Raw genomic sequence first — 15,486 nt, 5'->3', positions numbered from 1 at the left:
TGGTTGGTTCTTTTAGTTGGTTCAAAAACATTTTGAAAATTATTAATGAAAGATACTCATTAGATTTCTCGATTGCAATAGGTGCTCTTACAGTTAGTTTTCAAAATGTCATTTAAACTCTCTCCTCAATGTATTTAAAAATATAATTTCTGTCCAGTTAAGCAGGGCTGGGGTTGCCTCTTGACACAACTCACCAGAGTGTGTGTTTTGGTCTTGGGGTGCCTCCACTGCCCAGTTTTAACTGACAGAATTTTGGAGAATGCCCAGAGCTGTTCACAGGAGCATATCCTCAGGAACTTGAGCAATAATATTTTTCTAGTTTTGATTTCTTTTGGCTCAACGATTATTTCAGTGTTCAATATTGAAGGACATCTATCCATTTTAGAACATAACAAGAAGAAATTAATGGATCAATGTAGAACTCTTGTTCTCTGTAATCCCTGGAGCTCTGATTAAGGCAATCTTTGTGATGTGTAATAATTATTATTACTACTGTGGATTAGCTATTCAAAGTCAGTGTTTCAGGTTGTTTCAGATAGGGAAACCACTGATATTATAAAGAATAAAACAGTTATTTATCCTAGTCATTTACAAAAGGTACAAATCCTGTTTCCCTTAACGCAGGGGAGGCAGCAGGGAACGCTTTCTTTGCTTGTAGCTGAGTTTCTTTTCAACCTGAACTTGACCCCAAAAAACAGTTATCTGGGGCCTTTTCTCAGGGTAGCATGTAGGGTGTTTCTGTCACCTGTTGTTACCAAGTGTATGGATAATTGCATCCACTTTAGCTATGGTTTGTCTGCTTGAAGCTTTTGGCTTTTTGATCCAAGATGTAGCTTAATTGTCTTGTTTTCTCTGAAAGCCAGATTTTTTTTCTCCTCGATGTATTTTTGTTGTCACAACCTTGTTTTCCTGCAGTAATCATATCCTAGGTGTTATTTGTAAGTATACCAGCAGTATTGAGCTGATGATTGAAAAATGTTTTTATGACTTGGTATATCTCTGACTAATGTCCAGAAAAGATTGTGCATCAATGAAAGTAGTCTGATGGGTCAATAGAACTTTGTCAAAACCTTCTCAGTCTTTACTCAAAAGGCATGTTAGAGACAAGGCTTTAATTCACTTGGGAATGAGATTCTCAGATTGAGTGATAGGACTTTACTAAAAGGTTGGAAGAGTCACTCTTTCCACTGTCTGATGCTCATTTGTCATGAAGGGCTCTCAGTGTCTTCATAAGTTTTGTATTTTAACTCTTTAGCCACGCTGGAATTTGGAACTTGCCAGGCTTGTCTGGAGTGCCCTTCGTTGAAAAGCAGGTGCTTTAGCGCAGTTTTACTGCTTTAGCGCATGGTGTTCTCCACCGTGTTGGCAACATCTGGTTTGGATTTATACTGGAGAGGAAAAATACCAGAATGACTTACTTATATTATGTATTTCATCATGATAAAACCCTATACCCTAATTTTGTAAGCATGTTTGACTTTTTTTTCCATCACAATCTGTGTGTGAATCTGTATGACGAGTGTGCTACAGAACTTGTCCTTTTTAACTCTTCAGAGCAACCAGTTTCCTGGTCCTGGACTAGGAGAAAACCCCTAGTGCAGTAAGAGGGAGGTTAAAATAGGTTGTTTGCAGTGAGTGTTCATGGAACAGGCTTGCCATCATTGCACTGGTACATACTTTGTTTGAATGCTCTCCAGCTGATGTGGGGAGAGTCCCTTCCTCCCATCACAGGGACAGAGGGAGTCCCCCAGCTGAGTAACTTCAGCTCAGCTGTGGAGCTGTGGTTACTCAAAAGCTCTGTTCTGGGTCATTTCTTCAGGCTGATGTGATAGAAAAGCCCAACTTGGCCTTGGCACCAGGGTCTGATGTGCTTTAGCCTTTTCATAGGACAGGAGAAAGCAAATAAAGGTGAGCATGGACAGGATTTCACAGGTGAAACTGGAGTGGATATTTTATTAGCATCTTCCAGCTGTTTATCTGGGCTTTCTTGGACTCTCACAAGCCATTTTTTGTCCAAAAAGCAGTCCAGCATTAAAAGACTGAGTGACTAATAGCGTTGATATGCTGCTTTGTGTGTGAACATTTTGTATCTATTAGGTATCAGGAAAAAATTCTTCCCTGAGAGGGTGATGAGGCCCTGGCACAGGTTGTCCAGAGAAGCTGTGGTTGCCCCACCCCTGGAAATGTTCAAGGCCAGGTTGGATGGGGTTGGAGCAGCCTGGTCTAGTGGAAGGTGTTCCTGCCCATGGCAGGGGGTTGGAACAAGATGATCTTTAAGGCCCTTCCAACCCAAACCAGTCTATGTTTTCTTTTCCTATTCAAACTGGAAGAAAAGTCCCACTAATAAATTAGGCACTGAAGAGAGGGGTTCTTGAGGTTAGGAGTCAGATGGCAGGAGGGACAGAGAAGGAATCATATGAAGAGTTACAAACTATTAGCTGCTAGGAGGGCCAGCAGGAAGCATTTGTGAATGTTTTTCCTTATCTGTGCATGTAGAAGAGGAAGAAAAGTACTCCCTGCCTGCTTTTGCTCTGCCTCTGTTTGCAGGGAGCTCCTGTGGAAATTCTGTTTAGCCACACAGCAAGTGAGCAAATCATGCAGAATCCCTCGTACTTGGTGTGTGTTTACTGAGGGTCATGGACAGGACAAGGACTGAGTTTTGTGGGTTTGCACATCTGAAAGGCTGTTTTCTTATATATGATTCTGGTTGCAGTTAAGGTGTGTGGGTTGTTTTGAAAACTGATACTAAAATCTGGTACGAAATAAAATGCAGTTACAGTGGGCTGAATATTCTCAAATAGAGCAAAGGTGTGATGGCAGCTTTTTTTTTTTTTTTTTCCTTTACTTAGGATTACTAGCATACTTGAAACCATAAATATAAGCTTGTTCCTCTTGGTAAACACTTGAAAAGGAGTAGAAATTCCAGGAAGTGCATATATGAATCCCAGAATTTGAGTGTCACATTTTCACCTCTTTTTTTATAGGCAATTGCTGGTTACTTTGACGTATTTTTTGAGAAGAACTGCTGTAACAAGGTGAGTATTTGGGGTTATGCATTTTAAAAATATCATTGAGAGATGAGGATGGTGGTGTATTTTATTTTATTCACCTGCCTCAAGGTGTTTGGCAGTGGGTCTGTTTTGCTGTAAGACTTCATATGCATTTGTGTTTGGTAATTGATTGATGTGGTATGATATGAAAAAGGTTGTTTTTAATCAAACTCTTGAACTCTCCCATTGCAGGTCTTGTTTTCAACTGGTCCCCAGTGTACCAAAACACACTGGAAACAGACAGTTTTTCTCCTGGAGAAGCCAATTCCTGTAGAAGCAGGTATATTTAAATTCAGTTGTGGTGCAACAGTGGTTGTGTTACAGTGCTGTTACCATTAAATCTAGATACAAAATACTTCCAAAATTACGTAAGTGTCAAAAAGAACTAGTAAATAAATCTTTCAGCTGCTCTTGGAGGAATTTTTTTGTCTCAGCAAAGCAGGGAAGTGTCTGTGTACAAAATTCTTGTTTAAAATTACACATAAATGTATGCATAAGTACCCTGTAAGTGGGCATATATCTTATACTTGTATAGCTCCATACTGTAAATTTGGTGAGAAAAGTTCTGTATCAAAGCATTTCTGATGCAGAAAATTGTAAGACCAGAACACTGCTATTGACATTCTCTTAATTTTGACATTGCTAATATTCTGAAGTGTCACATTTGTCAAGTGGTTGAACAGGATTTCTTGTAGCCCTCCTGAACTGTCCTATGTTTAAAAGGATCATGAATATATGCATAGGTTGTATCTGTCATGGCGGGGTTACTCTGTAAAATGAAAACAGTTTAAAGAACTCACAGCCATGAACTTGCGCTGTTGAAGTATTGAATAGGTTAGTTTGATACACTGTAAATTTTTATAAATTGGTTAAGTACTGTAATAAGTTTCACCTTGAATTTGATGCAAGTAAAAAGGTTTTTGTTGTCATCAGGGATGAACAGAATTCGGATGATAAACTGTTGAGGTGAGGTTTTGAAGACTAAAGTGATGCTTGTTAGTGGTTTAATTAGTTCTATTTGTGAAGTCTTGAAAGCACTTTTATACAAGTAGTCAAATATTCCTTGCTTTAGAGACCCCTATCCATGACCCTCATACAATGGTCATGCAAGAGGATGGATGTACAACAAGTCAAGAATTATAAGCCTTAACCTCTTACTCCTGTAGAACTTTCTTTCAGACTCTCACAGTCTTTTTATAATCAAAGGAAATTAAGTAATTAAATTTTTATGCTGTTATTTTGTTTTTGTCCAGTTGGCCACTAGATATTTACTCACCACTGTTGAACTCTCACCCAGTGATGAATCACTTGTCTTTGAGGGCCATTTTTCTTTACATACTCGCAGGACCAAAGGAGGAGCCTCAGAATGGGGCTCATTTCTGCTGGGCAGTTAATAAAGTGGTGGTAATAAGTGGTCCTGACCTGAACAGTTCATAAATAGACCAGACGTATTGGGGGAAAGGAATAGAAGTTGTGTGGATGCTTCTGCACTCAGTTGAACTTCCACAGTTGCCTCTTCCAGCTATCAGACATGACAACTTTTTACCAGGAGCTTCTTTCCTAAAGGCACTGAGGTCTGTGATATCTGAAATAATTTCTGTCTTTCGTGCTTTGACTTTATATTCTTAAACAATTTTTATTTGCACTTTCTTAGGTCCTGTCACTTGGGGTGCACCCGTGCTTTTGTGCATTCATAGTTGGCTTGTGTTCTCTTCAGATTCTGTTTCTAGACAAGGCTGACTAAGATCCCCTTGCTGCTACTCATTAAATCTCAATGTCATAGAGTGAATTTTTTTAAAGTGCAATGACATTTGTTAAAATATGCACATTATTTCATATTACAGAGATCATTTGACATATTTCAGATCTGTGAAATTACTGGGAGGTATGCCCCAGCCTAGAGTTCTAGTCTAGGTGTGGTGACTTTCTGAAGGCAGCTGCAGAAACAATGTGCTCTGAAGCAGTGAACACAACCAAGTTGACCTTCAAGATGACTTGTGCTGTAACTCCCTCCTTCCTATTTTTTAGCTCATATTTCTTAACATTATTCCCATAACAAATCTTGTTACAGCTGTTTCTCTTTCTTTTTGCCTGTCTCCTTCTCTTTGTCCTTTTTTGAGTTCCCCTTTCCCATCCTTTTGCCCATTCTGTCTGGTTTTATATCTACTATGAAATTACCACTTAAATCTAGGATTGTCTGCCTTTTGCTTCTAGTGTTAGAGAAGACTCTGAGAGAAACTCCTGATGTAATTTCCTTTTCTTTTGTAATCCCAGTCTTAATTTCTGTGGGATATTTGTTGCTCATGGGTGACATAAACCCATCAAGCAGAAGGTGCTTCCTGATACTTACATAGGAATGTATGTTAATTTATGTGATTTTTCTGGAAAAGCCATTCCCTCTGACTCTGATCCTTCTCCTTCATTGTTCCAAAAATCTTTTTCCCTCAAGACATGTTGTTGTAAGTACAGATTTCCCTATCTTACTTTTTTATATTCTTTTCTTTGTCAAAATAGTGACTTGAATATTCGTCTGGATAATTTGTGCTTAGCTGTATTTTTTGTTTCTTCAGTCTTTCCATTTTATCAACTAAGCAAACTGTTCAAACTCATTTTGCAATCTATTTGAAGTTGCACTTCCAGCTGTTTCTCTTGTCCCCCTTGTTAATGAGTTAGCACTGCTTATTACCACTTCTCATTCAGCCTGGTGTGTTGAACTGAGCTCCACTCTGAGTGCACTGAGCTTTTGAGGAAACTTTCTGTCTTCAAAAGGGCTTTCCTCGATGCAGGTTAACTGGAGGCAAAAGTAACTGTATTAGATTAAACACATTTGCATCCCTTAAGCCTTTACATCCATCCCTGTGTTTGCCAGCATTCATCAGCCCTCTGTCTAAATTCTTAGATTCAGAAATACATTATGGCCGCGGGAGAAACAGCAAAGAAGATGCACTTGTGACTAAATATATTCCTAGAACCATTAAGGTTGGAAAAGACCTTTAGGATCATCGAGTCAAACCATTAACCCAGCACTTCCAAAGGCACCACTAAACCATGTCACTGGGTGCCACATCTACACTTCCCTGGGCAGCCTGTTCCAGTACTTTACAACCCTTTCCATGAAGAAATTTTTCCTAATGTCCAAGTTAAATCTCCCCTGGTGCAACTTGAGGCCATTTCTTCTTGTCCTGTTGCTCATTACCTGGGAGAAGACCAACTCTCACCTGGCTACAGCCTCCTTCCAGGGAGTTGTAGAGAAGCCAGAAGGCTGCAGAGAGCCCTGAGCCTTCTTTTCTTCAGGCTGAGCCCCCCCATCTCCCTGAGCTGCTTCTCCTCAGACTTGTGCTCCAGAGCCTGCCCCAGCTCAGTTCCCTTCTCTGGACACGCTCCAGCACCTCAAAGTCTTTCTTGCAGTGAGGGACCCAAAACTGACCCCACGATTCGAGGTGGGGCCTCAGCGGTGCCCAAAACTGGGGGACAGTCACTGCCCTGGTCCTTTGTTCACCCTATTGCAGATCCAAGCCAGAATGCCATTGGTCAAGATAAACTCTTCTTTTTTCTGATAAATATGGGGAAATAAACAGAAATAATGCAATTGGACTCTTGCAATAATCTGACCAGTGTTCCCATGATGGCATTCGCTTGTAGCTTTTTAATAGGTTGTGAAAGAGAAATTTGCTGGTAGAAAACACATTTTGTATGTTTTCTTCTTTTGAATGCATCTTTCAGATAGGGCAGTGGCTGTTTTTCCCCAGCGAAGAAAAATGGTTCCCTCAGATTTTTAATTCCAAGTAAAATAGTAAGGCTGACTAAAAGTCCCTTATCAGATGCTTTATAGCTTTTGGGGCTATGCCTGGAGTGGTTATAAAGCACTGATTGTATTTGGTTTTGCTCTGTAAAAGAGGTTGAGCTTACAGATATCCAAACCTGCTGGGTATTTAACTGGAAAATGCTCCTTTATGCCATGGCAAAATTGTTTTGTTCTGCAGTGTGAACTAGCTAATTTTCTCAGCTGTTTGATGCCAGGTTATTTGTTGTAAAAATAGATCTATTTTCTCAGCCATAAAAAATACTGAATGTTTTGATCTATCCTAATGATAACAGAATCAAGCCAGTTGCAAGCCAAAGGATGGGCCTTGGAGCTCATCCTGCCTCCTTTGCCAGTCCTGCTGCAGCCTGCATTCCATGTTCGATGTTTATACATCTCTGGGATAAAGTGGGAGAGGTTAATTGTGGGTCCAAAGGTCTGGAGAGAGGCAATAAAATCTACACCTAATTAATACTTATGATTTGCTGCTGAGTTTCAGCTTGATACCTGTGGTAGATAGCTTTGTATATAATGGATATATTTAATGGATAATTTCTGTTCATTTAATGTAGATTTAATGTGTGAGTGGGGGATAGCCTCTTACTACTCGTGTTCTGAAAAGCCAGTCTTCTTCCTCATGGACTGTGACAAGAGACTTGAAACTGATTTTCAGTCAAGTCAAACAAAATAGCATCAGCATGTTGGATATGCTTTAACTGTTTAGCAAGCAATTAAAATTAAAGAAACTGGAGAAAGAAGCAATATATCCTGGGTTTTCTCAGACAAAACAGTGATGTATTGTAGACCCCCCACAGAGTACCAGCCTTCTCTTAGAGCCTTTTTAATAGCTTGAACATGTCTTTATTTTGAAGATTGAAATTGAGATGCCAAAGCAATATCTTTTTCTCGTTAGTGGTCCAAAAATGAGTCTCTTCCTTTTGTTGTTTGTTGAAATATTCCTGTTAAGCAAACAAAAAATCACATCATTCTTGTTTGGTTGTCTCAAGAATTTAGTAAATAAATTAAATGCTTACAAAAACTATTTTAAAAGGCCCACAGAATCTTTTCAGTAACAATGCATTAAGTTAAAACCCAGCTCTGTATGCAGGCAAATTCTATTAGCAATAAAACAGCCTATTGTCGGCATTTCCTGTTCTTGATATTGCCTTGCAGTGAAAATAAAACCTTGATTTGTTTTTCTGTGGTGTTAAAGGGGCTAGCACGGCAAAGCTGGAGCAGAACTCACATGACTAAGCTCCTGTAAAATCCTTGATTGTCTTTAACTCCCCAGTTTCTGTAATTGGAAAGCTGTTTGTAAATTTACAGACTGAAAAAATGATGATTTGTCTACTTAGACAGCACTATTAAAAGTAGGAAAACAATGCCGGCACGATTATTCTGTCTGAACGTTTTGATCCTATACTGAAATACTTCAATATTGTGCATCCCAGTTGGATAATTTGGTTCCTAATTAAGATTTTAGTGTCTGTTTTGCTTGTCTCCAGCTGCAACATGGTGTCTATAGAATTCTGTTTCTTGTTTATTTACAAGTGGCACCTCCAAAGGTGATGCTGGCTTTTAAAATCTAGTAAATGTTAAAACTTGAATTTTGAGGTCACACTAAGTCTGGCAAGTCTTATGTTGTATTTATCAAAATCTGCATTTTAAAATGATCCTGCTGACTTTTCAGAAACATTTTTAGGTGTTTTAGTGAGTTTCAGGCACTAAATTGAAAGAATCTCTTCCCATGGCTGTTCTGTCTCATTGAAAGATAATAGAAATTCCATATTTAGACAGGAAAACTTGGATGGACTGATGACACAGATGCCATTCTGTGTGCCTCCCTTTGCAAGTTCTGCAGCTGCAAGGGAATATGGTTCAAAGAGCAACAACAATCTGGTTTTCTCGGAATTTTGTCACATTGCTGAGAGGAAGCTTGGGACAAGGCTATACAGTTTAGAATCTCCACTACAAAAGGTGGTGAATTAAGCCTAGTTCTAGGTGAGTGAGTTTGGCCACTGCAGCTCTACATTGAGGAGGACCTTGCATTCATCATTCATGTGGCAACTCTTTGTGGTACCCGAGCTGTCTGGGATTCTCTGTCACCTGCAGTGCACACAGGTTACCTCAGGCAGCCACACAAGCCTGCCTTGCCTTGCTCAGCTGGCAGTTCAGACTTCTTCACAGCAGCCTCATTCCTAGGCTGTCTTGAGCAGTTGCAACACGTCAGTTTGGTGCAAAAACTCTTCAGAAAATATAGTCAGAGCATGAAAGGAAAAGACAGAACCTCGGGATAGTTTCAGCAGAGGGTGAACAGTGATGCAACAGAAAGGATTTGGCAAACAAAAGTAACTTTTATAAAAGTAGCCAGCCCAGCAGAAGGGTTATCACAGATCAGATGGATGGTACCAAAAGGCAGTGGCTGCTGCTCAGAACAGAAACTGCTCGCTGGATCACGCTGGGTTGGAGATGCAGTAGAAGTGGCCAAAGGGGAAGGTGGCAGTCTCTGCACAGCTGCAGGTGCCTGCAGGTTAAGAAGATGAATGGGTAGATTAAGGATAAGTTCCTGAGTTTAAGGGAAATGCTCTTGGTCCCACCACAAACTGTTTCAGTCTTTTCTTGTTTTCCATTTTCAGAAGATAGATGGTATCTGGAAACTGCTTTCTACCCAGCTCTTCCAGACTCTTTTGAGACTTGTTGGTTTTTCTGTTGCATGCTAGAGCTCAGTGTTGCATTAGATAGCAGGTCCAGTTATTTCAACTAGATTGTGTTTAAATTGTTAGCCTCCAGCAAGGACAACCTCACTGTGAAGAGCGGTATCAAATCTTCCTGCTTTGTGACTGGGAGGGCACAAACCCACTCAGTGGTTCTTTACAGTGTAGGGGATTTGTAAAGGTACTTTTCACCAGCAGTTCAGTAGTTAAGGTGTCTTTAGCCCAAAGCCAGTGCAGTTTTCTAGCGGCTCTCTGAAACAATTCCAGTGAGCTCTTTCATAAGTTTCTTAAATTCAGAATTTAAGAATTTAATTTCTGGGGTTCAGAATAAATAATGGTTTGAGTACTGTGTTCTTACTTGTCCCACTGTTAGCTTCATCAAACTCCTCCATGGGAAGAAAAGAAGGAAACCTGAAAGACCTTGATTGCTGGCTGCCTTTGGTAACTCTTTGAGTCTTTTTTGTGATCAAAGAGGGAGAAGACACCAAGTTGTATTGAAAGGCAGGGTAGTTCCTCACATTACATGCCATGGGGCTTTTCAAGCTTTAAGTGCATGTTATGGATATGCATGCAAGGGACTGTAGAATCTTTGGTTTTGATCAAATCCTTTATAGACTGAAAAAACACGATTTGTTGGGCCTGAACACTGTTGGTGATCCTGGGATCTCTGCACTGAGAGAGACCTTGGCTCACAGACTGCAGGCTGGCCCCATGTGTGATTGTATTGCACAAACATAAGTGACAGATGCAATTGCTTACAGTTTTACTGGTGGTAAAAGTCAGAACCAAAATAAACTGGTTTGAGTGTCCAGAGCACGTGCACTATAGAGCCTGCAACCAGACATGCATTATGTGACAGGGAGTCAGTATGGACATAGGGGTGTATTTTTCCTGCACTTGCCAAGCTTATACCGCACTTCTCCTGAACTCTTGTGCTTTTTCCATTTGGGGAAAAATTTCAAGCCTCCCCAGGGGATAATAAAAATGCAGGGAGGGGATGGTAATGGATTCAGTTTTGTCCTAATCAAACTGCAATGGCACTGTGTGGTTTACTTGCATTCAGCTGAGCGTGATAAGAGCAAGGTGATGCAGCTGAGTCCCAGAGACAGCTTCCTCCAGGCAGCTCCTAGGACAGAGAATGGGGGAAAACATCCGTCATTTTCTATCTACATGACATTGATTAATTGTTCAGAACTGCCTTTCTGTTACTGCTGTTGTTTGCTTCAGCCCTTGGAAAAGGCTGCCCAGAAAAGCAGATTTAATGTGGTTACAGCATAAGGAATAGCTGGGGAAAATTGAATGGAATGCTTTGTTTCATTAACTGTTTTTGCAAGCAGAATCTGGGGGTTCTGTCCTATGAAGTCAGCTATTTATAAAAATTACATTTAAGTTTTTGCTTTGTTTTATTGTTTTGTATTAATGTTTTAAATGGGAAAATTGAAGTATGGATTAATTGAAATAATAGAATTTTAGTTCTCAGAGGCTCTTTACTCTTACTGAATTGTTATCACAGGATGTTAAAATAAATCAAGTAGGTAATTTTGTAGCAGTTTTGAAAATCTGTGTGTTCAAATTCGGTTAAATTTCCTAGCTGGAGTGAGACTATAATGCCCTTTTTTCTTTATCTTGTCCTTATGTCTGGCAAACCTGTCTCTGTTAAAATAATCTGTGAAACCATTTTCACAATTCTCTGCAAATTGCATTGTGTGATGTCAGTCTTTTGATTCCTCATAACAAAACTGCACAGGAATTGTAGTGGAATCTCCAGCTAACTGTCACATGAGAAAAAAAAAAACCAAAATGATAAAAAAATTTTTTTCTCCTCATCCTTGGTACTACAGTCATTCTTGCTGATAAGCCTTCTTTGATATTTGTACTGCAGCCTTTGACAAAATGTCCTGCATTTATAATTCATAATTTGAACTTTCTGACAGTTTACTGTTTGTGGATGCAGCTGAGAATTCTGCCAAATGGAGCCCTCCAAAATTCTTCCTGAATTTGAAACCAGCTTAGTTTTGAAATTGCTATTTGTTTTCATTTTTGCAGTAAGAAAGCTTTTTAGCAGGATATTAGCAATGGCTTTTAAAATCACAGTGAGTAATGAACAGCTGGAAAATACTTTGGATCCAGTGAGATAGAAAAGTAGCAGCAGTGGATGTGGCTGGTGTGAGGGATGAAGATGAATGGGGCGAGGGAGGCCTGATGGGAGAGGAGCAGGGAACTTACTGCTGTAGCTTGGGATCATGGCCTGCTGTAATGTGTTCAGCAAATCATCTGTTAGGATGTAGCTCTTCTGGGTATGAAATGATGGGATGAGGTGGCTCAGCAGTGGACTTCCTGAATGTACAAATTTACAAATGTGCGTGTTTCTATTTGATGGGTTCCTAATTTACAAATATTCCTTAAATGACAGGTCTTAATAAGGACTGAAAAGGAATTGAGAGTAGGTTTTTAAAAGCATTCGCTCTGGATGTGACTGAAGGACATACCTATCAGCTCAGGACATTGACACTTTGTAAAACAAAACCTGCAATTAATAATGTATATACTTGAAATGCCACAGAGATTTCTGTGGTAGTTTCCTTCCAGATAAAAAAAGTACCCAGTCAGAACTTAAATGAAATGCAGTGCAAATAAAAACCACATGGCCCATACAGTAGGAAGGGAATAGGCTTCTGTGCCTGCATGGTTTCACCCCAAGATGGTGACTGTATCCAAGGGATACAGTGGCTTTCCCCAGCCACGAGTGAAATATTTGGCATATCAGCAATTTGGGTGAACCTCTGAGGAGTGAAGCATCCAACACAACTCAGCACTTCTCCACGTTTAACTGCAGTTAGTTTGACTTAGGTTTGTTATCAAGAGCTTCGAAAACTTAAACTTTTGTAGACTTTTAAAATTCTGATTGATTGGTAACAGCTTCTCATGCAACATGGCTGCAATGCATCTTTGGTTACTGTGAGTCATTCAATACTGTAACCAGAGCAATTTCCTTCTTACTTTTGCAGGAGAGGCCCTGAGAGGAAAGATCACAGTCCGCAAGAACAGAAAGGATCCGCGGTCCCTCTTCATCACCCTTTCAGTGAAGGACGCACAGCAGACCTACAGCCTTCAGTGAAACTCTGTCCATGTCTGGGAAGTGTTCAATTCAAATGCTATGTTTGACTGCTGATAAGTGTTTTGAAATATCCAAAAATGGTAAACTCTTCGGTTTGTGTGTGTGTGCACACACAAGGATATGGAAAAGTTACCTAGAACCAAGATTTACGACAAAATCAGATTCTGCTGCTTCACGTGATGTGAGGAAAGCAAGAAAGATGGGTTTGGGTTACCTGAGACTGCTGGGTGAGGAAAAATGAGCTTAAAGTCTTGCTGTAAGGAACAATAAATATGATCTCTCAGTAGTGTTTTATTCTTCCACTGGCAAAATCCTTGTATAGTATTTTTTTATGAAAGAAGCAGCTCAATCATGTGTCAGTGCACTTCAGCAGTAGCTGGAAAATCCCAGTGGGAATAATTTTGGAATTCCAACTGCAAGACAGCAGCAACAAAGAAGATATTTTTATTACACTTCTGCAATTTAAAAGTTTGTACACATTTCAGTTACATTTGTCTAAATAAATGAACCCAGTGTGATATATATAATGCAGTTGCTGCTTTCCTTGTGTTCTGTGTAATTGGAAATTCTGTCTATCCTGTGATGGCTCATTTATTTGTGCCTACAGTTTTTTCTCTGCTAACCTGTCGGGGCATAGGTGGATGGAAGTGTGTATTTTAGCAGCTTTAGGAAAAACACAACAAACAAATAGCAGTTGCTGGAAGGGTGGGTTTGGTTTCACTCCTGTGGACAGTCAGGGGTTGACTTCAAGGGAGGGGGGTGCATGTAGATATTCATTCCTATGTGAAAGCTGTTGAATTCCCTTTAGACCCCTTAAATGCCCTGATTAACATGTGGATGTTCAGGAGCTCAGCTCACATAACAGGAATGCTCAGGTGCTGAACACCTGGCCTGGGCAGCTCATTCCAGAGGTGTGAGGCAGAGCCACCCGTGTGGGCACCTTGGCTGTTGTGTTCACCCACTAGCGAGTGTGAATTCATTGCTCACACTGATTTTAGATCCCTAAGTTTATGCAAGTGAGACTGCACACAGTTTATAAATTCTATTTTCAGGATAGGCTTTAATATAAAAAAACTTCATAAAAAACGAGACAGTTGCACACACAGAAAAAATGAAAGATGCAAGTTTTATTTCCCAGTAGTCTCTGAGAAGTGTGAATGCTCTACAGTGATAAACACATGTGAGTCTCAGTGAGCTGCTAGCATTTTTCCTGCTTGGTGACATATATCCGTTTTGGTCTTGTTCAGGGCTCTTCCAGTTTGAATTTTTTTATACTTCTGCAGATTCTATGTTTGTGTAAATGCTGCCATAGAAGACAAGAAAGGAAGGAAAAGAATGAAAAGGGATAGCAGTGCAAAGCCTGGTAGAGAGTTTGTGTAGGCTTGGGTTGCAGGGCTAAAAATGAAGACAAAAAAAGCTTGAAAATGTGTAAAAGAAAAAGGTAAATGCTATTATAAAATAAATAAATAAACCCCCAAAAACCCAAACTCTGCCAAGAACAGAGGATTTGGTATCATCTAACCAGTGGGAAAATGTTCTGAAAAGACTTTCATTAATGTAAAGCCTGAGGAGGGTCATTTGATAAAGGCACTGGATTTTCAAAGAATTTGAAATGCACAAGTGAACATTGATCTAATAGCCAGTGTCTCACAGCATGCTGTGGAAATAACCCATCAATTATAGGGGGCTTTTTTCAGTCTTGCACTTGTAAAATATGGGATTCATCTGACAGCACAATCAGTTATTTACATTTCCTAATTGTTACTCAAATAATTGAATATTGTGGGAAACGTGATCAATAACTACTCTCTTAAAGGAATTCTAATGATTGAATCTGAGGCAGAAAAGTGGAAAGTAACTACTTAGGGTAGAAATGCCCTTGAATTTATCCAGTAAGAGATAGTAATCCTTCATACAAATGTGATCCTTTATTCTAAGGCACATGGTCAATGTGGCCAAAGATGCAAATAATCTGTAGTTGAATTAAAAATTAATAAATAAACAAAATAGTGTGAAAATGGCTGGAATTCTGCATAACTCATGGAAACATTTCTTCCTCCAGGTGGTAGGAACAACTTGTTCATCAGTCATTGGTGTTTCAAATTTTTAAATATTTTTTAGCAATTAGGGTAGTCACAATTTCAGACCTCAGTTTATTACTTCAGTGTGTGCTCCTGTATTCAGAACAGAAAGAAAAAAGTAAGTTGCAGAGAACCTGAATTTCACTTATCTGACAGCATTTGTCTGTTACACCAGCTGATATAAATGGAGCTGGTTTACCACACAGGTTTTATTTTCTTAGCAGCAACATCTTACATGACAAAGTCTTTTCTTCTTCCTGACTAGGAAGTATCAAAATTATATATCCTATGGGTTAGATCTCTGTAACTTTGAAATTCAAGTGAGGCATTTATTTACCTGCCTCTCTTAAGAAATCTGCTTTCTCCTGTTTCTTCCCTCTGCTTCCCTGGTACTGCTATGGACAGATGCAGGTTTTGATGCAGAAGCAAAAACCCCACTGGAGGTGGCTGCTCTCCCCTGGATTCTTGTCTGACATGATGCACAGAGCTGTTTGCTGTTGGCTCCTTTCCAGAGCATCTCTCTTGTGCCTGGCCTTTGGCTTTCTCCTGCTCTGGATTTGGTGCTGGTTTTCATTTTGTTTGAACTTCTAACATGCCCTGACAGCATCCCTGATTTCTGATGACCAGATCTGTCCCATCCTAGGCTGCTCCTCTTCTCCCTGATCCTTTTCATTTGAAATGTTGAATGTGCAGCTGATTCTTGGGAGGTGCAACAACCCCT

The 15,486-nt window shown here is 39.8% G+C and overlaps 1 protein-coding gene across 1 annotated transcript in view; it reads left to right on the top strand.

The window, feature by feature from the left end:
* PRMT3 (protein arginine methyltransferase 3) overlaps positions 1–13,215 on the top strand; it is a 55,266-nt gene extending 42,051 nt beyond the window's left edge. The window contains exons 13-15 of the mRNA XM_042021369.1: positions 2,985–3,035; positions 3,243–3,330; positions 12,575–13,215. Coding sequence (XP_041877303.1) covers positions 2,985–3,035; positions 3,243–3,330; positions 12,575–12,684 — 249 coding nt within the window. The 3' untranslated portion in view covers positions 12,685–13,215. The remainder of the gene's footprint in view (positions 1–2,984; positions 3,036–3,242; positions 3,331–12,574) is intronic.
* The last annotated feature ends 2,271 nt before the right edge of the window (positions 13,216–15,486 follow it).

Source organism: Corvus kubaryi, unplaced genomic scaffold, assembly GCF_017639235.1.
Source record: "Corvus kubaryi isolate FWS band 111438036 unplaced genomic scaffold, C.kubaryi_AGA036_p1.0 125, whole genome shotgun sequence".
NCBI classification, from domain to species: domain Eukaryota; kingdom Metazoa; phylum Chordata; class Aves; order Passeriformes; family Corvidae; genus Corvus; species Corvus kubaryi.
This window is presented reverse-complemented; position numbering and strand designations above follow the sequence as displayed.